The 27,401-nt window shown below is 40.2% G+C and overlaps 1 protein-coding gene across 4 annotated transcripts in view; it reads right to left on the bottom strand.

The window, feature by feature from the left end:
* ACO1 (aconitase 1) overlaps window positions 1-27,401 on the bottom strand; it is a 109,186-nt gene that overhangs the window by 38,083 nt on the left and 43,702 nt on the right. For 3 of the 4 annotated variants that reach the window (XM_073636750.1, XM_073636730.1, XM_073636740.1), the window contains 7 exons: window positions 22,848-22,985; window positions 21,162-21,231; window positions 19,557-19,740; window positions 18,439-18,578; window positions 16,730-16,901; window positions 3,083-3,183; window positions 623-739 (listed from right to left, as the gene is read on the bottom strand). In XM_073636750.1, coding sequence (XP_073492851.1) covers window positions 623-739; window positions 3,083-3,183; window positions 16,730-16,901; window positions 18,439-18,578; window positions 19,557-19,740; window positions 21,162-21,231; window positions 22,848-22,985 — 922 coding nt within the window. The remainder of the gene's footprint in view (window positions 1-622; window positions 740-3,082; window positions 3,184-16,729; window positions 16,902-18,438; window positions 18,579-19,556; window positions 19,741-21,161; window positions 21,232-22,847; window positions 22,986-27,401) is intronic. The other variant, XM_073636756.1, reaches the window with a different exon arrangement.

The following is a 27,401-nucleotide window of genomic DNA, read 5'->3' as shown; positions in this document are numbered from 1 at the left end:
ATACCCATTTCAACTGCGGATTTGGATAAGCTTTATGATTTACTTTACTAGTGCATTATGTCTCCAAATCGCAACATTCACCAAAACATAACAGGAACATAGCATGGTCTACATGACCCATTCAATTACAGGGTTCACAAAAGTTGTATAATGCATTTCACACCCACAAAGAGCAGTAAAACTGCACCTCTTGTTTGAGGGACCAAGCTATTGCACAGTCCAAAAGCAAAGAGGGCAGTCCATGAGCTTAGTCTCTCACACAAGCATAGAACTTTGCTGTTATACTTGCTTTTAATCATATGACCATATAATATATGTTGGCGAATATTGTGGATTGGCGACATTATTCAATCAGAAAATTGTGCGCAATGTATTCCATTGATTCTTTTAGTAATATTTTTAGTTCTTTCAAAATGAAAAACACTGATTACATTTATATATGCGTTAATCTTTGGTGCTATATATTTTTCTATACACAGTATGTGTATTGTAGATACTTTGAATGAGCGGAGTCTGAATTTTTTAAGCTTTCTGATTTAGTCATAGTAACTATGGGGAAAAAGAATTAAAAAATATCATCCCTGTTTCTGATAATCTGGTAGTACTGCCCAGTCTATCTCACCTTGGCTCCCAGACAACTTTCAAAGTCAGTTTTCATGTCAGAAACAGATACTTTATCCTGGGGTCTCTTTGGTCCACTGCAGCAAGGCACCACTGTGCCGAGGTCCAACTCTACCACCTGCATTGACAAGAATATTTTATCAGAGCTGAACATAATCATCCTTATTCAACAGAACAATACATGCAGAACCGTTTAGTAACCACAGCAAAACATAGCCCATCTCCTATTGCAATGGCTTCAGTGTTGCTAAATCGAACTGGTTTTGATTGGCAAGTACAATTTGAATTTAGCGGTTTGTAATGATTAGTGGAAGAAAATCAAAAGGTTGCAGCAAAACTCCAGGCACTCAATAAAAAGGAACAGGTCATTGCTGAATTTGAGCTTATTAGATAAAAAACTCCTCTAAATATAATTTTTGTAAATGAACTCATAGTGCATTAGTTGCTTTCAGAAAATGCATAGTAAATGAGATGTGCAGACTGTGGTCCTTCAAACTACTATTTCCCAACAAGCACTGCACTGGCAGAAGGTTGATAGGTAGGCAAGGATGGAGAGGTGGGTGTAACTTTGGATTACCCTGGCTTTTACAGAGTAATACTACACAAACTAACTTCAAATGTTTTTTCTTTCAAAAACCACGTTGATGTCATGATTTTCAGAGAATAAATATTCTATTTCCGGATTCACTTTGACAAGTACACGCACACAAGACTAGTTACCATTTTTCCTTGGCTGGGAGCAAATTCAATGATTAGAAATGTGTTTGTTCCCATTAGACCCAGCAAAAAACTTTTCTATCCTTATCCTTGGATTTTTTTTTTTTTTTTTGCTCATTCTGGTTGAAACCTATTCAGGTCTCTTTATCTCTTATTAGATAATGGAAAAAACTATTTTAAAAACAAAATCTTTCAAACGAAATCTCACAGGTGTAAGGCCAGCTTAACTGTACAGGACAAGTTGACTTTAGTATAAAGCATCTTTAAATGAATACATTTTATGCAAGTATTATAAGCTGTTTACTTCCTACCACCCCAATCCCAAAAACATTTGGATGCTGTGTGAAATCTACAAAAATACAGAATGCAATGATTTTCAAAGTAATATTTTATTCACAATAGAAAACATATCAAAATGTTTAAACTGGGAAAATGTACTATTTAAAGAAAAAAGTTAGTTAATTTTGAAATTGATGGCAGCAACAGGTCTCAAAAAAGTTGGGACAGGGCAAAAAGCTGGCAAAGTAGGTTGTATTAACAGAGAAGAGCTGGAAGAACATTTTGCAAATAATTTAGTTAGGTCAGTAACATGATTGACTCTATAAGATGCTCTTTTTATACCCAGAGTGTCTCAGAAGTAAAGATTGGCAGAAATTCATCAATCTGTGAAAAGTCGAATCTAAAAATTGTCGAACAATTTCAGCAAAATATTTCCACGTAAAATTGCAACGACTTTAACCACTTGCCACCCACCATATAGCAGAATAACGGCAGCAAAGTGGTTGCAATATCCTGACCAGACATCATATGACGTGATCCGGATAACAAGCTGCCGTGCGCCCGTCGCGGCGATCGTTGTTGCGGCTTGTCAGTCTGACACACCACAACTGTGATCTAGGTAAAGTGTCTCTGACGGAGACTCTTTACATCATGATCAGCCCTGATTGGACACGGCTGATCATGTGGTAAACAGGAAGAGCTCCAATGACGGGGGGGGTCTGTGCTGATTGTTCTTATTTTTTCACTGTACCCCTGGCACTGCCATAGCCTATTAGGCACTATTTTGTTTATGTTGTCATTTTATTCTGTTTGTGCATATCTGTGCAGATGCATGTGACTTCAATTTTTCTACCTTTTCATATTGGAGCTGTACCTTATACCAATGATGCCTCATGATGTGTTTAAGGTCACCGTGTACAACATTTTATGTTTTTGTACGCTTTGTTTTTTTAGGACTATGTTTTGTGATGTACCATTTACAACAATATACCTTATTTTTATTAAAAAAAAAAAAAAAAAAAAAACACAAACACACACACACACACACACACACACACACACACACACACACAGGTATGATTCTGTGATAGACATCACTGCATGGGGTTAGGAATATTTCCAAAGATCATTGTCTATGAAGACCGTGCCATCCAAAAACGCAAGTTAAAGCACTGTCATTCAAAGAAGAAGCCATATCTTAACATAATCCAGAAACCCCACTGTCTTCTCTGGACCAAAGCTCATTTAAAAAAAAAAAATATTTATTTCTTAAAAATGGTACATTTTCTCAGTTTAAACATTTGATAGGCTTTCTATTCTCTATTGTGAATAAAATATGGGTTTATGAGATTTACAAAATCATTGCATTCGGTTTCTATGTAGGCTTTACACAGCGTTCCAACTTTTTTGGATTTGGGGTTGTATTTGTTTCAAAGTTTGTCATATGTATCTTACAAAATCTGACCTGTGTAAAGTCTGGGTCCTGCTCTGTATTGCGGAAATCCCTAAAAAGCCCAGCAGCTTCTAGGTACTGCTGAATGTACTTCACTTTGTCTTCCTCGCGACCTGCAAAAAGAATAATTGATGTTAATTCCACTTCTAAGGCCACGTTCACAATTGAGGCAGACCTTACCAACCCGCTAAAATGCGATTTGGGGTGGATCACTTTTCAGAGGCATTTGACAGGTGGTAAAGAAGAGATAGGTCACAAAGCATTTCTACTGTGGCATGTGTACAACCTACTGCCTTTCCAGCTTAAGGTTGGGGAGGGGGTAAAAATGTGGCTCTACTACCCAATCTCCTCTGATGAATGACCCTGGAAGCAGCAAGGTCAGTTACTCACAGTCACAGAGCAGTCAATCCCTGACTACTGAAGCCTGGGAAGCAGTTAATCAAGCCCAATCTGTGCTTACTTAGCTTAAGTCAAGGGCAGAGGAGACATCAGGGAGCTCAAAGACCCTTAGGGAGAGAATTATTAAAACTGGTGCAGCTGTGCAGAGTAACCAATTTAAGCCCATAGGTTTTATTGTCAAAGCGTAGGCTCTATTCACACTTGTACGACTCCAAAGTTGCGCCAACTTTGGATTGCAACTTTGAATAAGTACAACTTGGATACGACTTTGGCTTTGACCAGTAATAATGGACAACTGTTGCATTGTATAACATACAGGTACGACTTTCATGCAACTGTTGAGGGTTAGCATTGAAGTCTATGGCCCTCAAGTTGCATGAAAGTTGGACCAAAGTAGTGCATGAACTACTTTGAACTTGCTGAAACTTTAAGTCGCACGTATATTAATGGTTATAATTGGAAAACATGGGGAATGATTTATGTGACTTTGATGTCCAAAGTTGCATAACAAGTCGCACAAGTATGAATGGAACCTAACTGAACAAACTGAAGCTAGTTACCGTACTATGCAGAGGCACACCAGATTTTGAGTGCTCCAGCTTTGGTAAATCTCCCCATTATATATCCCCATAAAGTTAGCCCCCTTGTTAGCCCTCTTATGACAGTAATAAAAAATAAAATGTAATTTTAATTAAAAAAAAAAAAAAAAAATAGAAAAAGCACCCAGTTTTCCCTCGAACATACAAGCAGTCATGTGTGCTGTTTAATGTAAACAGCGATTACACCACACAAGTGAGGGATCACCGTGAACAGTGGAATAAGAGCAATAATTCTAGAGCCATCGTTCATGATTAACTCTAAACCGATGACCTGTAAAAGCTTTTAAAGTGTTACCTAGGACTTATTTTAGGCACAGTAGTTTTGGCCAATTTAAGGGCACACAAAATTTTCAGTCTTGATATGATTGATATTATATTGTGTATTCCAAAAACCATATAGTGCATTTTATCCTGAAATTATATGCACTTGATAAACAACTGGGCAAATATTGTGCAACATAAGAAATTGCAATGAATACTAATTTTATTCTCCAGGGTCTCTGCTTTCAGAAAACATAATGTTGGGCATTCCAGAGTAATTTTCTTACAAAAAACTCAGATTTTAACCACTTGCCGACTGCCACACGCCAATGTACGTCCAAAGTTTGCCGGCGGATATCGTTGTTATGGCAGCAGCTAGCTGCCATAACCCCGGTATCCCCGTTTTCATGCGGCGGTCGGCTTTCAGATAAAAGTGGTTTCTGTGGCAGATTCGCCGCAAGATTTATCGGTGGCGGGAGAGGGGCCCCCCTCCTGCTGTGATCCGGTGCCCTCCGCCGCTTACTGGAGCCGTTGGTAGCGGCGGAGGCAATCGCGTCTGTCTCCCTTCTGTGCCTGGAGACGAGTGAGGCTAAGATGACGCCCACTCGTCTCCATGACACTGCTGGGCGGAAGCGACGTCAAAACATCACTTCTGCCCATACATCTTAAAAGGCACATTTTTTGTCATTTTTTTTAATTACTTTTTTTTTTTTTTTATTGCATTTTAGTGTAAATATGATCTGAGGACTTTTTGACCCCAGATCTCATATTTAAGAGGACCTGTCATGCTTTTTTTTCTATTACAAGGGATGTTTACATTCCTTGTAATAGGAATAAAAGTGACACAATTTTTTTTTTTTTAAACAGTGTAAAAATAAATACAATCATGTAAAATAAATGATAATAAATTAAAAAAAAAAAAAACCCCCGTCCCGACGAGCTTGGGCACAGAAGCTAAATGCATACGTGAGTAGCGCCCGCATATGAAAACGGTGGTTAAACCACACATGTGAGGTATCACCGCGACCGGTAGCGTGAGAGCAATAATTCTAGCCCTAGACCTCCTCTGTCACGCAAAACATGCAAGCTGTAGAATTTTTTAAACGTCGCCTATGGAGATTTTTGAGGGTAAAAGTTTGACGCCATTCCACGAGCGGGCGCAATTTTGAAGCGTGACATGTTGGGTATCAATTTACTTGGTGTAACATTATATTTCACAATATAAAAAAAAATTGGGCTAATTTTACTGTTGTCTTATTTTTTTATTCAAAAAAGTGAATTTTTTCCAAAAAAAGTGTGCTTATAAGACCGCTGCGCAAATATGGTGCAAAAAAAGTATTGCATTGACTGCCATTTTATTCTCTAGGGTGTTAGAAAAAAAACATATATAATGTTTGGGGGTTCTAAGTAATTTTCTAGCGAAAAAACCTGTTTTAAACATGTAAACACCTAAAATCCAAAACGAGGCTGGTCCTTAAGTGGTTAATACGCGTATCAAAAAAAAAACCAAAAAAACAAAACACGGATGCCAAGTGGTTAAGTTAGTCTAGTTTGCCTGAAACCACAATTGTAGCTTAGTCACTTAGTAAACCTTAAGTCTGCACTTTTTTATTGCAATCAATAAAATTGTATCACAAAGTTAATTCATAAAAACTACTAGGAAATACATTTACCACAGTAAAAGTCAATGTTTTATTACTGTGATTACAAAGCAGTGTAGGGAGCCTGGGTGTATTTTCCAAACAAAGAGATATTTCAAGTGGTGAATCATCCTATATTATAAATGTCTTATCAAAAATTAATCAGTGACCAATTACGATACAAACATACTTTGTTCTTTCTGATATTCCGTCAACTAAAAAAAAAAAAAAAAAAAAAGTTTTGCCGAGTTGAGAGTCTAAACTGTCAGTTATCCGTTTAGACACCAGGGGCATATGAAGAGATGGACTACAAAAGCTAAAATTCACATTTCATTAAAAACAATTTAGAAATTAGGCTGAAATGTTCACACAGAAAACACATAAAAAGCAAAAAAATAAATAAAAAGAAAAAATAAAAAGTAACGAGTATTCTATATGCTTCAGAATCATTGGCTTTGTTAAAATGTTTCACCCCTTAGAACACCACTAAACACTCTGAGCATCTAATCTAAATGAGCAGTGGGACTGGTGGTATATGGCTGGCACCTCCACAACATTTTTATCTACCGGTATTTAGCAACCCCCGTACTCTGGTATGCAAATATCAACTAGCTCCCTTGGTCAAGAACGGAGCACCGCCCCCTTCCGTGCTAAACTATTGGGTAGTGCAATAACCCATGTCACAGTGATTGGTAGGTTTCAAAGCACGCAAGGTGGGGCCAGGAGCTCAACCCAGAAACCTTGTTGATATTAGCATACCACAGCACACCAAAATTTCAAGCAGCTGCCATGATAAACTGGAAGAGTAACATCACAAGGTGACACCAGCCATGTGCTGCTATTGACCTTACAGGTAGCTTTTGTTGACTTTAGATTGGCACATAACCCAATTAAAATTAAACAGCAACCCTTTCAATAAAAAAAAACCAAAACAAAAAAACACAATTTAATATGATAAAACTGCCTCTCAGTACCAGATATGCACTTGCAAAAAATGTGACTTCCTGTTCCTGTGTACAGGATATGGTCTTTCCTACTCTGATCATTTTACAGCTGAGTTGGTCTAAAATCGGTGGTCTCCAAACTGCGGCCCTTTGGGCACTATTCCTCCTAATGACACCAACAATGGGGGCATAATTCTTGCCACTGACAACAGGGCACTATTCATCCTGACACCAACAACGAGGCACTATTCCTCCCACTGACACCAATAATGGGACATTATTCCTTCCACTAAAGATGTAGTATGGTTTACTTACACTGACACAAGGACATTTTCTATTCCCACTGGCCACAGTCTTGCCCCCAAAAGTCTGAAGGACAGTAAATTAGCCACTTGCTTAAAAAGTCTGGAGACCCGTGGTCTAAATTAAGAAATAAACCTAAATATCATGCTTTTTAATTAAATAGACGCTTTTCTCGAAGTGAAGTACATACATAAGCTAGATACAACCTACACATTTCTTTCCTGCATTTTTTCTAAAAAAAAAAAATAAAATAAATAAAAATAAATATTAAAACCCCCAAAGTATGTATATGTTTTCACAGCAGAGGCCCAATAGAATATATTTGTGGCAATCAAATTTTTTTGTTTTTTTAGGGTGCAAAATATTCGCAGAACCGTTTATGAAATCGATATTTTCAGGAAAAAAAAAATACACTAAAACAAATTTTAGTGCACACAAAAACAAAAGAATACCCAATTTTTGGTAAAATTTAAAAGATTCTGGCACTTCACGCCTACATGTAAAAATCATACATTTTTTTCTAGAAAATTACTCAGAACCCCCAAACATTATACAGTGGGGCAAAAAAGTATTTAGTCAGCCACCAGTTGTGGTGGAAAATAAGTATTTGTTCACCTACAAACAAGCAAGATTTCTGGCTCTCGCAGACCTGTATTTTCTTCTTTAAGAGGCTCCTCTGTCCTCCACTCATTACCTGTATTAATGGCACCCGTTTTAACTTGTTATCAGTATAAAAGACACCTGTCCACAACCTCAAACAGTCACACTCCAAACTCCACTATGGTGAAGACCAAAGAGCTGTCGAAGGACACCAGAAACAAAATTGTAGACCTGCACCAAGCTGGGAAGACTGAATCTGCAATAGGCAAGCAGCTTGGTGTGAAGAAATCAACTGTGGGAGCAAGAATTAGAAAATGGAAGACCTACAAGACCACTGATAATCTCCCTCGATCTGGGGCTCCATGCAAGATCTCACCCCGTGGGGTCAAAATGATCACAAGAACAGTGAGCAAAAATCCCAGAACAACACGGTTGGACCTAGTGAATGACCTGCAGAGAGCTGGGACCAACGTAACAAAGGCTACCATCAGTAACACTACGCCGCCAGGGGCTCAGATCCTGCAGTGCCAGACGTGTCCCCCTGCTTAAGCCAGTACATGTCTGGGCCCGTCTGAGGTTTGCTAGAGAGCATTTGGATGATCCAGAAGAGGATTGGGAGAATGTCATATGGTCAGATGAAACCAAAGTAGAACTGGTGGTAGAAACACAACTCGTTGTGTTTGGAGGAGAGAGAAGGCTGAGTTGCAACCAAAGAACAAGCATGGGGGTGGCAACATCATGCTTTGGGGCTGTTTCTCTGCAAAGGGAACAGGACAACTGATCCGTGTACATGAAAGAATGAATGGGGCCATGTATAGTGAGATTTTGAGTGCAAACCTCCTCCCATCAGCAAGGGCATTGAAGATGAAACGTGGCTGGGTCTTTCAGCATGACAATGATCCCAAACACACCGCCCGGGCAACGAAGGAGTGGCTTCATAAGAAGCATTTCAAGGTCCTGGAGTGGCCTAGCCAGTCTCCAGATCTCAACTCCATAGAAAACCTTTGGAGGGAGTTGAAAGTCCGTGTTGCCCAGCGACAGCCCCAAAACATCACTGCTCTAGAGGAGATCTGCATGGGGGAATCGGCCAACATACCAGCAACAGTGTGTGACAACCTTGTGAAGACTTACAGAAAACGTTTGACCTCTGTCATTGCCAACAAAGGATATATAACAAAGTATTGAGATGAACTTTTGATATTGACCAAATACTTATTTTCCACCATAATTTGCAAAAAAATTATTAAAAAAAAAAAAAAAAATCAGACAATATGATTGTCTGGATTTGTTTCCACATTTTGTCTCTCATAGTTGAGGTATACCTATGATGACAAACATGTTTTTGTGGGTGGAAAAAAAAAAAAAAAAAAAGACAGTTTCACAAATTAAAAAAGAAGAAAACAGTAAAGTTGGCCCCAATTTTTTTGTATAATGTCAAAGACAATGTTACGTTGAGTAAATAGATACCCAACATGTCGTGCTTTAAAATTGCGCACACTCGTGCAATGGCGCCAAACCGTTTCCTTGCTCTAACACATGCGGCGATACCTCACATGTGTGATTTGAACGCCGTTTACATATGTGGGCACAACTAATGTACGAGTTGACTTCTGTGTGCGAGCACGCAAGGACAGGGGTGCTTTAATTTATTTTTTATCACTTTTTTTTCTATTACAAGGAATGTAAACATCCCTTGTAATAGGAATAGCGCGTGACAGGTCCTCTTTATGGAGAGATGTGGGGTCTAGAAGACATCTTTCCATCAGGATGGAAAGACCGAGATAAAAAAAATAAAAAATAAAATAAACTGTCTCAGCCTTTCCAGCCGCGTTGCTGGCAATTTTTTTACTTCTGCTAGCCCGGACGCGACGTCATAATGTCGCGCCCGGGCCTCCGAGGGTCATCTCAATGCTCAACTTCCGGCGGTGACCGATTCGCTCTCCGGCTCGCTGATCGCATGGGCGAGCCAGTAGAAGCACCGAAGGGCGGCGGCTGAACTGCCACTATGAATGTTCTTACAGTGCAGGGAATCGCCGGTCGAAAAAGATGATATCTGGATGATGCTTATAGCTGCAGGCATCATTCAAATATTCAAATATCCCCACTTAAAGTCCAGGATGTCATATGACGTACCTTGGGCAGGAAATGGGCAAAAAGCAAACTCACCCATCAATGTCTCCATGCTTTATTTTGTTGAGAAATAAACTTTAAAAAGCTTCTCCCTAGCACTTTTACCCAGTACCATGTTGAGTAAGGGCAGATGATTCATGTAGCATTTACTTCTTGGAATCCATATACCCTTGTCTCAGGCATGAAGGAAGGAGGGTGTGTTTAGCTGAGAAAACCCTTCCTCCTCTCTCCCAGTTGAAGAAAAAAAAAAAAAAAAAAAAGACTCCTGGAATGTATGATACCATTTTGGCCTAGGCCAGACACTAGGAAGCAACTTAAAAATGTAAAAACAACAAATAAAAAAACAAACAAGTAAATTTAGCATTATTTACTAATGCTAGCAGCAGAACGATAAAAAATAGCTACTTTTGATTGAGAGAGTTTAGTTCTGCTTTAAGCAAGCTTATTCTGCAGACATAAAATGACCACCACTTTGTACCTATATCTTGAGCAACCTATAATTTTCCTAAGACAAGAACAGCTTGGCTTGCAGTCTTATGCAAACAAAATTGGCTTTAGGGCACAACATGTATTAAAATTAGCCTGTCAGGACATAATTCTGAAAGCTGAAATTGTGGATTTGCATTTTGAAGGTGCATGCATCAGAACTTTGTCCTAGGTTCATAACTACTTTTTGCGTCACAGACCTAGGACAAGCATGGGACATATGCATTTACCAGGTAAAAAAAAAAATTACTAAGTAATGCTGAAAAACAAAAAACAGGAAAATCACAGCCTGCACCCTAACCACTTACAGCAGAGTTCCACTCAAAAGTGTAACTTCTGCTTTAAGGCCTTCTCCCCCCGACTTCCGTTTGCGAAATTGAGCTTTTGGGGAAGAGGGGGGGGGAAGCAGGTACCTGATTTTGACAGGTACCTGCTCCCACTTGCATTCCGGTTGCCTTTGGCGATTGGAAGGGGAAGTTCTCCCCTCCAAAGTCTTCTGGGATACATGACAGGTCCTAGAAGACCTTGGGACCAGTCACAGAGTGCAGTGCTGCTTGCGCTTGCATAGGGGGCACCCAGCTGTGAAGCCGCTAGCTGTTGTGGCCGGGTGCCCATAGTAGAGATGCCAGCGCCAATGAGGGAGGACACGGGGAGAACACAGAGCGGGTAAGAGCACTGCTGGATCATAGGACAGGTGAGTGGCTGTTTATTAAAAGTCAGCAGCTACACTTTTTGTAGCTGCTGACTTTTAATTGAAAAAAAAAATAAATAGGCTTGGTCTTTAAAGTGGAGTTCTAATCATATTTCTGAGATTTGTTGTTTACAAGTTAAAATCAATATTTTTGGCTAGAAAATTAATTAGAACCCTCAAAGATTATATATTTTTTTTTAGCAAAGACTCTGGAGAATAAAATTTATGTCACACGGTATGTGCGCAGTTGTCTTGCAAACGCAATTTTTGGGGGAAAAAAAAAAAATACAGTTCACTGAATTTAAAAAAAAAAAAAAAAAAAAAAAAAAAAAAAAAAACCTAAACAGTACAGCCCAATTTTTTTGTATATTGTGAAAGATGATGTTATGCCGAGTAAATAGATACCCAACAGGTTACGGTTAAAAATTGCGCACACTCGTGGAATGACGACAAACTACGGTACCTAAAAATCGCCATAGGCGACGCTTTAATTTTAATTTTTTTTTTTTAACGATTACCAGTTTAGAGTTAGAGGAGGTCTTTTGCTAGAATTATTGCTCTCGCTCTGACGATCACGGAGATACATCACATGTGCAATTTGAACAATGCTCACATTTGCGGGCGCAAGTCACGTATGCGTATTCTTTGATGCGGAGACGGGGACGCTTTAACCCCTTCAGATCCGTGCTACAGCGGAATGACAACTACAGCGCGGCTCTGCTTTGCTTGACGCCCTCCCCTTTGCAAGCTGGCCACTGTGATCAACGGAGTCAATGAGGCTCGGGTGATCACAGATCGCAGTAAGGGGTTGATCCAGTGTCACCTACCAGTGCCGATCAGTAACCATCACTGCTACCCATCAGTGCCCACCAGTGCCACCTATCAGTGCCCACCAGTGCCACCTATCAGTGCCCACCAGTGCCACCTATCAGTGCCCACCAGTGCCGCCTATCAGTGCCCACCAGTGCCGCCTATCAGTGCCCACCAGTGCAGCCTATCAGTGCCCACCAGTGCAGCCTATCAGTGCCCACCAGTGCAGCCTATCAGTGCCCACCAGTGCAGCCTATCAGTGCCCACCAGTGCAGCCTATCAGTGCCCACCAGTGCAGCCTATCAGTGCCCACCAGTGCAGCCTCATCAGCGTACATCAATGAAGGAGAAAAAAAATTACCTGTTTGCAAAATTAACAAAATATAAAACGGTTTTGTATTTTTATTTAAAAAAATGGCTTGGTAGGTATTTGCTAATGACTCTAAATAAGTGACAGACTCCTGTCCCTAATGGGCCAGCAGCATCAATGGTGACCAGGTGTCCAGATATAATCTGGGTGTCACCGTGTACCCTTAATGTGGAAGGTACAGTATGAGAACAGACACGGTTGTAATGGTGTCCACCTGTCACAGGCAGTACACAACAGTGTTGACCTCTGCTTACACCTAGAACCTTAACTGTGATTGCTAGTGGGCCACTCACACTGATGTAAGTAAGCTTTACTGGTAGAAAGCAGGCTGGCAGTCTCAGTGATCAACACGGCGCCGTAATAAGGCAATAGTCACACAATGTGTTGATTGAATTAGTCCTCTCAAACAGGGATGACCCTGGTGAGTGGGGAAGTGGCTCCCTGTGGGATATGTCAAACAGCCGTATTTACTCACAGTTCATCTCAGGGGAGCAAGGATGGTACAGGATTGGTTCAGGATTGGTTCCTCTAGGATCCCTTAGTGCAGAGATTTAGTTGAATGGCCAGAAGTTATGCAGATGATGTTGCTGACCAGTGATAGCTTCAAGTGCTCATCTCTAAGGCCCCTTTCACACTGGGGCAGTTTGCAGGCGTTATTGCGCTAAAAATACCGCCTGCAAACCGCCCCAAAACAGCCTCCGCTGTTTGTTCAGTGTGAAAGCCCGAGGGCTTTCACACTGAAGCGGTGCGCTGGCAGGAGAAGAAAAAATCTCCTGTCAGCCGCATCTTTGGAGCGGTGTATTCACCGCTCCTGCCCATTGAAATCAATGGGACAGCGCGGCTATACCGCGGCTATAGCCGCGCTATACGAGTGGATTTAACCCTTTTTCAGCCGCCAGCGGGGGGTTAAAACCGCACCGAGACTGCCAGCCTGCTTTCTACCAGTAAAGCTTACTTACATCAGTATGAGTGGCCCACCAGCAATCACAGTAAGACTTAATGTACACGGGACGTTTTTACAACCTCTTCTGAATGATTTAACTAGACAGATAGTAACCCACGTTTGAAAACGTCCGTTTTGCCACGTTTACATGCCGTGTCTGCTTTTAGAAGCGTTTTTTTTTTTTTAAAAAGTTTTTTTCTCAAATAGCCAAAAACAAAAAACACCTGTAAACGAAACGCGAGTTACCGCATTTAGCCGCATTTAGAAGCGTTTGACGCTTGAAATGCCTCTAAACTCGGCGTCTGAACTCATTTTTATTGCTTTCCAAAAAAGGCCTCTAAACTCAACTGCCTAAAAACTACATTAAACGAACCTGTGTACATATACACATAAGATAACATTGGATGAGTTCAGGGGCAGCTGAAAAAAAGCATCCAGCCTCTAAACGTCAGTTTACCAGCAGCAGTGTACATGAGGCCTTAAGGTGTGGGCAGAGGTCCACACTGTTGTGTACGGCCTGTGACAGGTGGACACCATTGTGGTTTCCTGTCATTACAACCGTGCCTGTTCTCTTATTGTACCTTCCACATTAAGGGTACACTGACACTCAGATTATATCTGGACACCTGGTCACCATTGATGCTACTGGCCCATTGGGGACAGAGGAATCTGTCACTTATTTAGAGTTATTAGCAGATACCTACCAAGCCGAAGGCCCATGGTGTGAGCAGATGTCCACACTGTTTGTGTAAAGGCTGACACCACCGTGGTTTCCTGCTATTCCACCCTGCCTGGCTCTTTACTGTACATTTATCTGTTCTATGCCTCCGTCTCAGATTGTGGTAAACATGTGAGGAGTGTGTGCTTTTAAGCGTCAACGTTGTCGCTTAGATTTTTTTTTTACCTTCCTTGAAGTCTGTTTGATACATTTGTGTGATTTTTGTGACATTGATTAAAGTTTATAACTGAGGGAGTGCTTCATTTCCTTCCTCCCTCTAGAACACCCTTGGGGCTCTCCCCACCTTTTTGTGCCAAGATTGATAGTGTTCAGGAGTTGGAGGGGAATAGCACCACAGAGTCTTCGGTGAGACAGTACCCCAGGTGTGTAGTTTCAGTACTGTACTACATTCAAGGATTTTCCTGGTGCTTTTTATGACCACTTAAAGTTTACTTTTTTTTTTTTATACCAGCTCCCCTATGTACCAATATAGCATTATTGTACTACTTTTGCAAAAATAAAACAGCTTTCCATTAATTCTACACACGCTTACCTCACTCTCTTGATGGCTGTTCAAAAACACTTATCCATTACTTCTGCCTTACTTCCTGGACAGACTTTAGGTCATGACACAGGAAGGAGTTGACCAGCTGATGGTAGATGCAGGGTGTGTTCTAATGTGATCAGCTGGTCAGCTCCTTCCTGCATGGCTTAAAGTCTGTCCAGGAAATGAGGCAGAAGTAATAGATAAGTGTTTTTGAACAGCCATGGAGAGAGTGATGTAAGCGTGTGTAGAATAAATGGAAAGCGGTTTTATTTTTGCAAAAGAAGTACATTAATGCTATATTGGAATATAGGAAAGCTGGAATTTAGAAAAAAATAAGTGAACAAAGGTGAACTTAGCCTTAGTGTTTGTTACCCCAACATTTCATATTCCTAATATGTGGCTGCTGTACCTGTATGAAAAAGTATCCTGTTCTCTTTGTATTGGTTCCTTTGTGTGAAATCCCTAGTGTTCCTTCCAGTCCTTCTGCTTTCCTATTATAAACAGGCCACACTAAGGAAAGCACAGCATGGTCAGTTCTCTAGCTATGCTGGGAAATCCATGTGCTCTCCTCCAATGATCAGTCTTGCCCTGACACACACCCCCTCCCCCTGCACAGCCTTTCACTGGGAAGATCAGTATACTGTTGCTTCTCATCCCCCAGCTCTTATGCAGCTGAGAACAGAGGGAAGGTGATCACGTCGAGGAGAAAAAAAAAAACCCTTTATAAATACCTTTTTTTTTATATCTATACAAAAATGTTTTGCCTTTTCTTTCTATTTTAAACTGAATGGGTTCTTTTACAAGGCGATAGTTTACAATCACTTTAAGGGCCTGTATCAACAGACTGAGTATGTCATTGGCATTAGTTTGATATGCTTTGGAGATCATTGAGAATTTGACAGGTACATTTCAACTGCAGTTTACCTCCTACTGACCTGCTTCAGACTTGCATGGAAAAGCAAAATCCAACAGATGTGGACTTGTTCACACCACCTGCATGGGGATGCACTGTTCAATGCACTCCAAGCACAAGGACTGGCACAATACCAATGTTCAAGTGATCTTGAAAAGGACCTAATAAATGCTTATTCTTTAATTATTCTCTAGCTTTTATCAAAAAGACATTAAGCCTGGAATTTCTACATCATTTTAGCTAGAAAACTCCAGACCTTCATCCAGCAAGGATGAAATTGCTCAGATGTCCCATGGCTCTAAACCAAATATCTATAAACCTATATTTTTACATAAATCATGTCATTGAAACATCAGTGAGGCAAGTGAAAACAAACCTAAAATCCCACAAACTATGCATAATAAATAAGTGATCACCTAAAAGTTCCAAAAAGTCCACCACTGTGAGCAAACTCTTCCTTCTCAATGTATTCCATCTTGTGCAGTGCTAAGATATTCTAAAGGCTTACCAGATAAATAGGACCACTTATTTCTAAGCTGGCCATAGAGCACATGATAGACAGGTCCAGGTATATCAGCATCTTTACTCTAACCTCCTCCAGTAGACATCTAGTGTGAATCAGGTAAAATAACTTTTTATTTACAAAAAAACAAACACAAAAAAACTAAATAGACAACACTTACATAAAAGGAGTTATAAAAGCCTATATCCTAGTACTAGCTCCCTATACACAGAAACAGCCCTACTTCTGGGTTTCCTTTTGATTCTGAGTTCACATCTGCCTCATGGATGGATGGATGAATGAATATATGGGGAAGAAGGAGGAGTTTGATTGCTCACAGTGATTTATGGACTTTTTGGGACCCCAAGTAATCATTTTTAATTCACTTATGTACGTTTGTTTGCCATTACCACACTGACCGATATGAGAGAGCGCGAGAGAGAGAGCGCGAGAGAGAGAGCGCGAGAGAGAGCGAGAGAGAGAGCGAGAGCGAGAGCGAGAGAGAGAGCGAGAGCGCGAGAGAGAGAGCGCGAGAGCGAGAGAGAGAGCGCGAGAGAGAGCGAGCGCAAGCGCGCGAGAGAGAGCAAGAGCGAGAGAGTGCCCGGGTGATTATATATTAAAGCTTTACTGAAATTCTCAATTTTAGTAGTGCCATAATGTAAGTATCAAACAAGGTAGCTGTGCCCATAGGTGTTCTAAATTCTACTACATGCACAATGACCTGCAGGCAGAAGAGTATTCTGATACAGATACATATTTTTTAACGCAAAGAATATTCATAAAACTAAAAAGATGTACTCATACCGGTTTGCTGTAGATACTGTATGCTGATCAGGTCCACAGGAAAAAATGCAGCTGTGGCTCCATATTCTGGGCACATGTTGGCAATAGTGGCTCTGTCAGCAATAGAAAGTCGAGCAACACCCGGGCCAAAAAATTCCACAAACTTTCCCACAACGCCAACTTGACGAAGGTGCTGTAAAGTAATAAAGCATCATTTTCTTACATGAAATATATACAAAATATATGGGGAGTCAATACAGTCACAACAAACACGACAGAAAGGCTCAGTACTGACTGAGTTGTTCAAAGCAAACAGAATACAACAAAACAAAACCAATAAATGTATTTCATACATCTCACAGGAACTCTGCAAATCTAATTTCAAACCACCCTCTACAACAGTGGTGTCCAAACTATGGCCCTCCAGTTGTTAAGGAACTACAACTCCCATCATGCCTAGTCATGTCTGTGAATGTCAGAGTTTTACAATGCCTCATGGGAAGTGTAGTTCCGCAACAGCTGGAGGGCCGTAGTTTGGACACCCCTGCTCTACAATCATTAGATAGATACTGTATCATGCTCTTGGTTTAATATTCATTATACTTTATGGAGAAAACAGCAGGAGCACTGAGACTTTTGTTGCAGTTGCAATAATAAGACTCCATTGAACTTGAACAGAACCAGAACATTCCTTCTAGAGACATTAAAAAGTACAAGAAGCCAGAGCATGACCCAAACCACCAATATTCACTCATATCAGATATTAGAAGGTTTGAAAGGACACATCTTCTGAGCCTGGATAGGTGATATTATGGTCCATAATCTTAATTTTACAAGGCAAAGATGGCATACAAACTACAACTTACATGTCATAAACTGGTCATCAAAAAAAAAAAAAAAAATAATAAGTGTCAACAATATGAATTAGTAAATGTTTCAGGATGTTTTTGCATTTCAAACTGCTATAAAATAGTGGAAAGCAATATTCGGAAACACTGACTTTTTCCTGTATATCGATTCCACAGAACAAAATCCATTTTTCTAGGTTTGCCTCCTAAGGCATCTGACCTACAGCAACAGGCTGCACAACAAATGCAAATGTAAGGGTAGGATACAGTGGTCGTCTCAGTCATTGCCTGAAACATCTACCTGAAAATACTAATGCCCCGTACACACGATCGGATTTTCCGACAGAAAATGTGCGATAGGACCTTGTTGTCGGAAATTCCAACCGTGTGTGGGCTCCATCACACATTTTCCGACACACAAAGTTTGAGAGCAGGATATAAAATTTTCCGACAACAAAATCCGTTGTCGGAAATTCCGATCGTGTGTACACAAATCCGACGGACAAAGTGCCAGGCATGCTCAGAATAAATAAAGAGATGAAAGCTATTGGCCACTGCCCCGTTTATAGTCCCGACGTACGTGTTTTACGCCACCGCGTTTAGAACAATCGGATTTTCCGACAACTTTGTGTGACCGTGTGTATGCAAGACAAGTTTGAACCAACATCCGTCGGAAAAAATCCATGGATTTTGTTGTCGGAATGTCCGAACAAAGTCCGACCGTGTGTACGGGGCATAAGACTGCTACTCCACTCGTAGTTGTGTACACCCAGCCCAAACCGAGATGATTTAATCAAAAGTGATGTACTGTAATCATCACTGTTCAAATAGGGAGTGGAAAAAAAAAAAAAAAAAAAAGGAAGCACATTTCTCCAAACATACCTTAGTTACTGTGAGTACAATGTCTGTGGAAGTCACCAAATGGTGAGGGGTTCCAACCAATTTGTAGCCAATTACTTCAGGAAGCACCATGCTTATTGGCTGGCCAAGCATGACTGCTTCAGCCTCAATGCCTCCAACACCTGAGTATATACAATTGACAAAGAGCACACAATAATTAGTAATATGAAAAAAAAAAAAAAAAAACATCATACCTTCTGTCCCATAATTCTCAATAAAAGCTACAACCACCTGTACCTGAATAAAGAACAATGAACTATATTATTTAAGCACATGTCCAAACTTTTTTTTCACAGTCTTGGCTAAAGCGGGGAAGTGCTGACTTTTTTACTGCTATCTGGGGATCCTTTAGAAAGATTTCTCCTCACTTTCTGTCCTGTTGATAATGGTTTTACCAGACAAGATGCAAAACGAAAATTTGCAACAGGACACAATCAAAAAAAAAAAAAAAAAAGGATTTGTCTGCGTTGCATTTGGAAACTTTCTCTATTTCCTGTTCAGTAAAACAGTTGTAAGCAGGACAGGAAGCCAGGGGAAATCTTTCTAAGACGCCTTTCACACTGGGGCGCTTTGCAGGCACTACAGCGCTAAAAATAGCACCTGCAAAGCGCCCTGAAAGAGCCGCTTCTCACACTCCAGTGTGAAAGCCCGAGGGCTTTCACACTGGAGCGGTGCGCTGGCAGGACGGTAAAAAAAGTCCTGCTAGCCGCATCTTTGGAGCGGTGTGTATACCGCTCCTGCCCATTGAAATGAATGGGGCAGCGTGGCTATACTGCCGGCATAGCGCTGCTGCAGTAAAACCGCCCCGCTAAGGGGCGAATACCACCGCTAAAACGACGGTAAAGCGGCGCTAACAAGTTTGTTAGCGCTGTTTTACCGCTGGCACCCGCACCGCTCCAGCGTGAAGGGGGCTTAACAGAGCACTGAATAGCATTATGGTGCTGGTTCTAATCCTTTAATCCATCCTCACCCTTATCTAAAAACAAAGAAAAACGTTTTGGCTGGATATACATTTCAAAAAACCCAGCTCAATGCTTTAATTGGAAAATATATTCTTTTGTATGAAAAGCATTAATTGTCAAAGAAGCATTTTGACTCACCCCAACCAAGAACTCCAAGCCCATCGATCATTGTGGTGTGAGAGTCTGTTCCAACAAGACTGTCAGGGTAGTATAAGCCATCTTGGTGGAAGACTACTCTGGCTAGATACTCTAGATTGACTTGGTGAATGATACCAGAGCCAGGAGGGATGATCCTCATATTTTGAAAGGCCTGGGAACCCCACTGCAAATTGAAGTGTTGGAAATTAAACAAGGCTTGCAACTAAAATAAAGCAGTATGCGTTTCTTAAATGGGGAATTGTTGAACCAATTGTGTATAGAAGTGCTATGCATATGCAACTTGCCATCCTCATTTTTTGCCCAACACCACCCATTACACAAAAAAATGAGAGAAAAGCTTACATAATGAGGAATCATGGTAAAAACTGAAGATTTTACCAAGCTCACACCTACTCATCTAGATACAGACAAGAAGTACAGGACAAAAATTAAGGGTGTCAACCCATTAGTGGAGACGTACTAGCACTCCCCTAGAATTCCACTACTTGAGATTTTAAAAGGTACTTTATAGGAGGTCAAACATGTCAAATCGCATCCAATTTTTTATTGGGACTGTATTAAAACTTGTACATCTAACAGAGGGCTGACATAGTCCAACAACACCCAATTACATGCATTACTCCATCATCCCATAACACCAATAGACCATAATAACATCAAACATTCAATGTTGCTTGGTGATGGAATTGAGCTCAATGCTTTTCGTGAGCACTTCAGGAGCTTACAAGTTTGCCAAGTTCATATTGTAGTGAAGTGACCATAAGCCAGCCAATGATAAAAACATATAAAATGTAATGCCTTTTATGTTCGAGGGAACATGAGGACCACCAACTGAGCCACTAAGCCACAAGGGACTTAGGAGATGCCTCACTGCTTAGATCTAGTCCCAATCTGCTGCTCTATATCACCACATGTCACTGAAAAGGCATGGGGGATGTCTCTTTTTTTTTTCTATTCTCAGCAGTCCACTGCTGATAACTGTATACTGTATGTCATTAATGTTGTAAGGGAAGGTGGACGGCCATCGATATCACTCCTAACTGAGGTCTTTGATTAACAGGGTATGAATTTCCTTTAAGTGGGCTCTAAGATCTTGTGGATCGAGACAGTCAGACATACAAAACGTCTGAACATAATGATATTCTGCACCCGTATGGATGCTGTAACAAGGCAGCTCACACTGCCAGAAATAGCCCACACTCTGTGTTTCAAGTATCCCATCAAACACCCAAGATGGAGAATGCCATACTGGCAAGAAGTGGTCTCACATGGGAGCAGTTAGGAGGTATGGGAACTAAGGGAGGCTTCAGCCTATGCATGCTTTTTTTTCGTACAGCAACACACTCTTTATGCCAATTAGCCAATATTTTTTTAATGCCACCTTAAACTTACACACATGGAGGAATCCCCTCTGCCAGCTACTGTATTCTTAGAGCTGCATCTACCACAGGTATTCAAATCGGATAGGATGCAGTTACTGTTCAGCTGAGAATTTTCTACCTGATTCCTTTGATTTTGAAGTTGAAGTTTGATGGGTCAGCTGGGATCTATAATGCTTTACTTTCTGTTCATTGAGTAACTCACCTTCAAAAACTCAAATCGCTCTCGGTTCCTTTCAAATTCCAATTCCTGATTTTTTTGTAAACTGTCGTCCCTGAAAAACAGGGGATAAGAAGAAGGAGGTGTGCAGACAAAGAATTTTTTTTTTTAATTTTCTTGTAGCAAATGCTTGGTGAATCTACTGAAAAGAGAATATTACTTGTTTTTAAAAAAATTGGGTCCTGTATAAAAAATAAATAAATACAAGTTTTGAGGTATGAAAATGGAGAGAAGAACAAGAAACATAGGATTGTTTAAGTAAGGTAGTTTCAAAGGTTTTCATGTGAAGTAGCCCGTGTGAAATGTAATTGTTCTTTAGTATAGAGCTGTCAGGACTATGAAAGAGAAATAATGTTGCTATGAGTTAGTACATTTTGCAGTTGCTCTATGGCTGAACAAAGACATTGGGTCAAACGCTTTGTTAATGCCTCCATAGTCCTAAAGAAGCCCAGTTATTTAATGGCTCATTTACACTTCTGTGTTTACAGACCAGATTTTAAATGCATTGCTTTGTATTTTTTCCTCTAGTCCTAAATGATTAATTAACAACGCAGTCAGAACAAAAGAACAGGAGAGAGCTTCCAAAATCAGTTTAATTATGCATAAAAATTTAGTCAGTTCCCATATTCTCACAGTCGCCGACACTGATCAAACAGCAAGCTAAATAGCTGAAAAGAGCTACTAGAGGTACAGATTAACTAACAAAGTTGAAATAAACCAGGGAGGTAAATGGAATATTGTTCTGGTCAGAGTTAAGTGGTGGCTGGTGTGTTTTTTTTTCTTCCTAGGCATCCAATAGGATCGTCTGTTCTTTCAGCCAATTAGGTGACGGGTCTCAGGACCCGCTTCCTGATTGGACAGGAGGAGAATCAGTGTGAAAATAACGAATATTCATTTGCTATTGTAACACAATCGTGTGCGCTCGGGGTGCAGTACTCTGAGCCCCAAGCCCACCATTTTTTGAAGCCGATTAGAGCCCCTGGCCCTAATCACGTGCTAAAAAAAAAAAATAAAAAATAAAAAACACCTACTTGGAATTAATGCGTTTTGCGCCCTGCATATAGACTAGGGGGCCGGACGCATGGATTGGGGGGGGGGGGGTTGCAGTAACCCTGCACCCCTTATGGACAAGCGCCGCTGTCTATGATCCTTTTTTTGTGCAAGTCTACATAGATTTAAAATACAATAAACATGAGTAGTAAACAAGTATCCCCAATTGCAACAGCTGCCAAAAGCGATTTCCCCGCTGTGTCGTGGAGGTGGAAGAAAATCTCTCCCAACGAGACAAATATAGCAGTAACAGCCCAAGTATGGTTACAACACTTAATTACTGTTCAAAATAAAAGGATGACCAGAGTTGCATATTTAACAAAAAATTCAGTTCAGCTTATTTTTTATGCAGGACCCAAATTGTAGGAGTAGCTCAGTAGGAGAAAATAGGCTTTATAAAAGCTGGAACAACATGGCATACAGCCCAGAACTAAGGTAGATCCAACAAGTATAGGCAACGGCTTCAAAGGAGGTTGGAAAAAAGCTGGGAGAGGTTTTCATGCATCAATTCCTCAGTTTTATTACGTGCATTCCTGACTTCATACAAAAAAGAAGAATGAAAAAACATAAAATTGATGCATGCAAAAATGAAATCAGAGATAATTTTTGGAACAGTCTCACCTCCTGTTGAAATCAACTTGAATAGAATGATCGATCACCAGATCTGCAGGACAAACGGGGTTGATTTTCTCGGGGTCACCTCCCAATCGCATTACTGCATCCCGCATTGCTGCAAAATCCACCACTGCAGGCACACCTCTGAATTAGAACAGAGACACCTAAAATCAGTTATTTTACAGGAACCTCCATTCAACTGTATCACACAATAGGGGCCCTATGTAAAGTTTAGTACATGGAACAAAGAGTAAAAGGACTTAGTAGATAGACAGTAATGCCGTACACACGACCGGACTTTCCGGCAGAAAAGGTCCGATGGAACAAATCCGTCGGACATTCCGATCGTGTGTGGGCTTCATCGGACCTTTTCTGTCGAAAATTCTGACGGACCTTAGAAATAGAACATGTTTCAAATCTTTCCGACGGACTCGATTCCTATCGAAAAAAAAAAAAATTCGTCTGTATGCTAGTCCGACGACCCAAAAACGACGCAAGGGCAGCTACTGAACTTCCTTTTCTAGTCCGGTTGTACGTCATCACGTTCGAAACTATCAGACTTTGGTGGGATCGAGTGTAGGCAAGTCCGTTTAGTCGGAACTCCGTTGAAAAGTCCTTCGGAGTTCAGTCCAACGAGAAGTCCGCTCGTGTGTACGTGGCATAAGGTTCTCTACTGTATTTGGAGGGCATCCTAGTATGTTAATGAACAGCTTCTGTGTGGCCGACTCCTATCCACACCTTGTCATAATTCACTATAGATTAGTGAGGCCACTTATGCGGGAGGTGCAAACTATAGCTGGAAACCAGAAAGCTGGTCATTATTATGGTACAGAAGCACCCTCTTAAAGCTTAGGTGTCCATTTATTTAAAAAAAATGTGCCTGGCATTTTGGTCACTAGATGAAGTGGATGTTCATAGGAAAAAATCTTATTACACAAAATACGGTCAAAATTAATTTTGGTTGGGCAAATGGTTCTGACGTTCGTCCAGTAAATCCAGCAGACCCTTTAAGGCAGGGGTCTCAAACTGGCGGCCCTCCAGCTGTTGCGAAACTACAAGTCCCATCATGCCTTTGCCTGTGGGAGTCATGCTTGTAACTGTCAGCCTTGCATTGCCTCATGGAACTTGTAGTTTCACAACAGCTGGAGGGCCGCCAGTTTGAGACCCCTGCTTTAAGGGTATATGAAAAGGTTTTTTTATCCATTGCTGTATTTCCCTGTCCCATCAATGGAACCTCTATGCTCAGCTCAAATACTGACTCAATAATAAGTCTCATCAATGTTTCCTCTAACCTGGTGACACCAGCTCTCTAACACGAGCACAGTTTGTCATCTGGGATGCCTGTTCCTGCTCCAAAACGTCATTTAAGCATGCCAATGCACGTCTAGCCAGCAATAACACCAGTATATATTTTTTTATGCACAACCTACTTCTCATGAAAATAGCAGTTTTATCGTGCACATAAGTGAGATTGAAGGAATTAAAATATTATATTTGGAAAACAATTATTGAAAAATATGTTGGGTGATTCCACTATATGGGGGAATTCAATGCAATATGATAATCTTTTTAATCACTTGCCTACTGGGCACTTTGATTCCCTTCCTGCCCAGGCCAAGTTTCAGCCTTCAGTGCTGTCACACTTAGAGCGACAATTGCGTGGTCATGCAGCACTGTACCCATATGAAATTATTATTTTATTTTATTTTTTTACATAAATAAATAGAGCTCTTTTGGCAGTACTTAATCACCACTGGGTTTTTTATATTTTGCTAAACAAAAGAAAGACCAAAAATTTTGAAAAAAATAAAATAAAAATAAAAAAGTTTCTTAGTTTCGGTTATAAAATTTTGCAAACAGGTAATTTTTCTCCTTCACTGATGAGACTGCACCGATGGGCACCAATATGCAGCACTGATAATTGGGACACTGCGCGCGTGGTCCTGGGAGGATGTCAATAAGACGCCCTCCCAGAAATGGACGACCGCACGGCAGCAGTCATTCGGCTATAGCGCAGTCGGCAAGTGGTTAAACAAGCATTTAGTTCTCGTAAAATGTGATCCCAGGTAAAAAAATGTTTGGCATCTAAACTGGTAGTTTTTGTATAGCAACACCAGTTCTCATGGAGAGTTGACAATACTGCTAAGACACTGCTCCAAGTGTAGCAGCATTGTCAAAGTCTACACTACTGGTGCCCAAACCTTTGGTACCTACTTTACAGCAACAGTGAAGGTTTGATTCCTTCCTTGTGCTTACTCAAGTACAGTAAAGTAAAATTGTTAAATAATTAAACTGTATTCTACTACCTAAATTATTTTGATTATTTCTATCATGCTTTCTCTGCACTGTCCATTTTATTCACTGACATTTTACCTAGTTTAGGACTGCACACACCCCAAAATCTTCATCATAGTGCACAGGACAATCCCAGAAATTCTCAGATCTAATTAAAGGTGGGAGTTGCTGTATACATACAGCAGCTCTAGCAGCTACTGCTGCCAAACAAAAGTTTGATACAGGGTTTATCAATATTTCAGATGAAACAGATACAAAGTAGCATTGTTACTTGTTTCATCCATCTGCAGATTAAAAATGTGCTTCCACCTGCCCATGTCAGTAAATTTGATTCCGTTTAACCCCTTATAACCCTAATCAGCCCTAATTAACTCTTTCTTCTCCTCCCTTCAACTATTATTTTCCTGCTGTTTGTTCATTTCTATTTTATTAACCATTAAGATTTAAATTGCTTTGTTTTGTTCATTATTCTTTTGTGACACATTTACAAAAGCACAATTTAAACAAAACAAAGCAAAAAAAAAAAAAAAAACTTTATTTCATTTGTAAATAATTTTACAATGCTTAGTACAAGAATCATAATTTTAGTGTCATAATGGGACAAATTATAGAAGCGTATACTTTCTTCTTACCTACACTAACAACTTTTTTTTTTTTTTTTAAACACTGCTCAAAAAGAAACAGTGCATTTTTTTTTTTTTAGTTCTGTTATTTTTTTTTTTGTCTAAGGTTTAGGAGAAAAATAATGTTTGCAAGACAATATTACGAAAAGAAAGTCTTGTTTGCCCTTGTTTTTTCCACCCCATTTTGGATAGCTTGTGAGGGTAATAAACTCTCATCCGCTTTTTGCCATCCTCAGTCCCATTGGCGAGATTTCCCTTCACTTTCTGTCCCATAGCCAAAAGAAGACACGAGAGGAAATCCCTCCAAGGTGAGGGAATCCTATTAGGTCACCATTGGAAGATTTCCAATCTATTGCCCAGTACACACAATAGGATTTTCCGACAACAAATGTTGGATGTCAGCTTGTCGGAAAGCCCAACCGTATGTATGCTCCATAGAACATTTGTTGTCGGAATTTCCGCCAACAAATGTTTGAGAGCAGGTTCTCCAATTTTCCGATCGTGTATACATAAGTCCGATGCACAATAGTCTACGCATGCTCGGAATCAAGCAGAAGAGCCGCACTGGCTATTGAACTTCATTTTTCTCGGCTAGTCATACGTGTTGTACGTCACCGCGTTCTTTCCGACAACATTTGTGTGACCGTGTGTATGCAAGACAAGTTTGAGCCAACACCCTTTGGAAAAAAATCCACGGTTTTGTTGTTGGAAAATCCTAGGTTATAAATCATGTCATTTGTTTTTCTACATTATAAAAAGAAAAACAAAATGTTAAATTTAAAAAACGCTCTAGTCTATGGGGGTGTACAGGTGGGAGAAGTGAAGTGGTTAAAATAGATTTTGCTGAAACAAATATTTAGCACTTGGATAGAAGGAACTTTAAGTGGATAAATATCTTTATACTCCTTTTCTCTACCATGTGCTTTATAGAAGTAAATGGGATTCATATTTGTACATATTCAGAAATTAGTGGTGTACTCAGTTGCCTACCATCCTTTTCATTATATACATACATACATACCATCCAGAAAGTATTCACAGCGCTTCACTTTTTCCATATGTTTAAAAATAAAAAACATGTACAGTTGTGTTCATAAGTTTACATACCCTGGCAGAATTTATGCTTTATTGGCCATTTTTCAGAGAATATGAATGATAACACAAACTTTTCTTTCACTCACGGTTAGTGTTTGGCTGAAGCCATTTATGATCAATCAACTGCGTTTACTCTTTTTAAATCATAAATCACAACAGAAACTACCCAAATGATCCTGATCAAAAGTTTACATACCCTGGTGATTTTGGCCTTATAACATGCACACAAGTTGACCTCACCTCACCTGTGATCTGTTGGCTTGTAATTAGTGTGTGTGTATATATAAAAAGGTCAAATGAGTTTCTGGACTCCTGGCAGATCCTTGCATCTTTCATCCAGTGCTGCACTGACATTTCTGGATTCTGAGTCATGGGGAAGGCAAAAGAATTGTCAAAAGGATCTGCCGGAAAAGGTAATTGAACTGTATAAAACAGGAAATGGATATAAAAAGATATCCAAGGAACTGAGAATGCCAATCAGCAGTGTTCAAACTGTAATCAAGAAGTGGAAAACGAGGGGGTTCTGTCGAAAACAAACCATGGTCAG

Source organism: Aquarana catesbeiana, linkage group LG01, assembly GCF_042186555.1.
Source record: "Aquarana catesbeiana isolate 2022-GZ linkage group LG01, ASM4218655v1, whole genome shotgun sequence".
Classification (NCBI taxonomy): Eukaryota; Metazoa; Chordata; class Amphibia; order Anura; family Ranidae; genus Aquarana; species Aquarana catesbeiana.
This window is presented reverse-complemented; position numbering and strand designations above follow the sequence as displayed.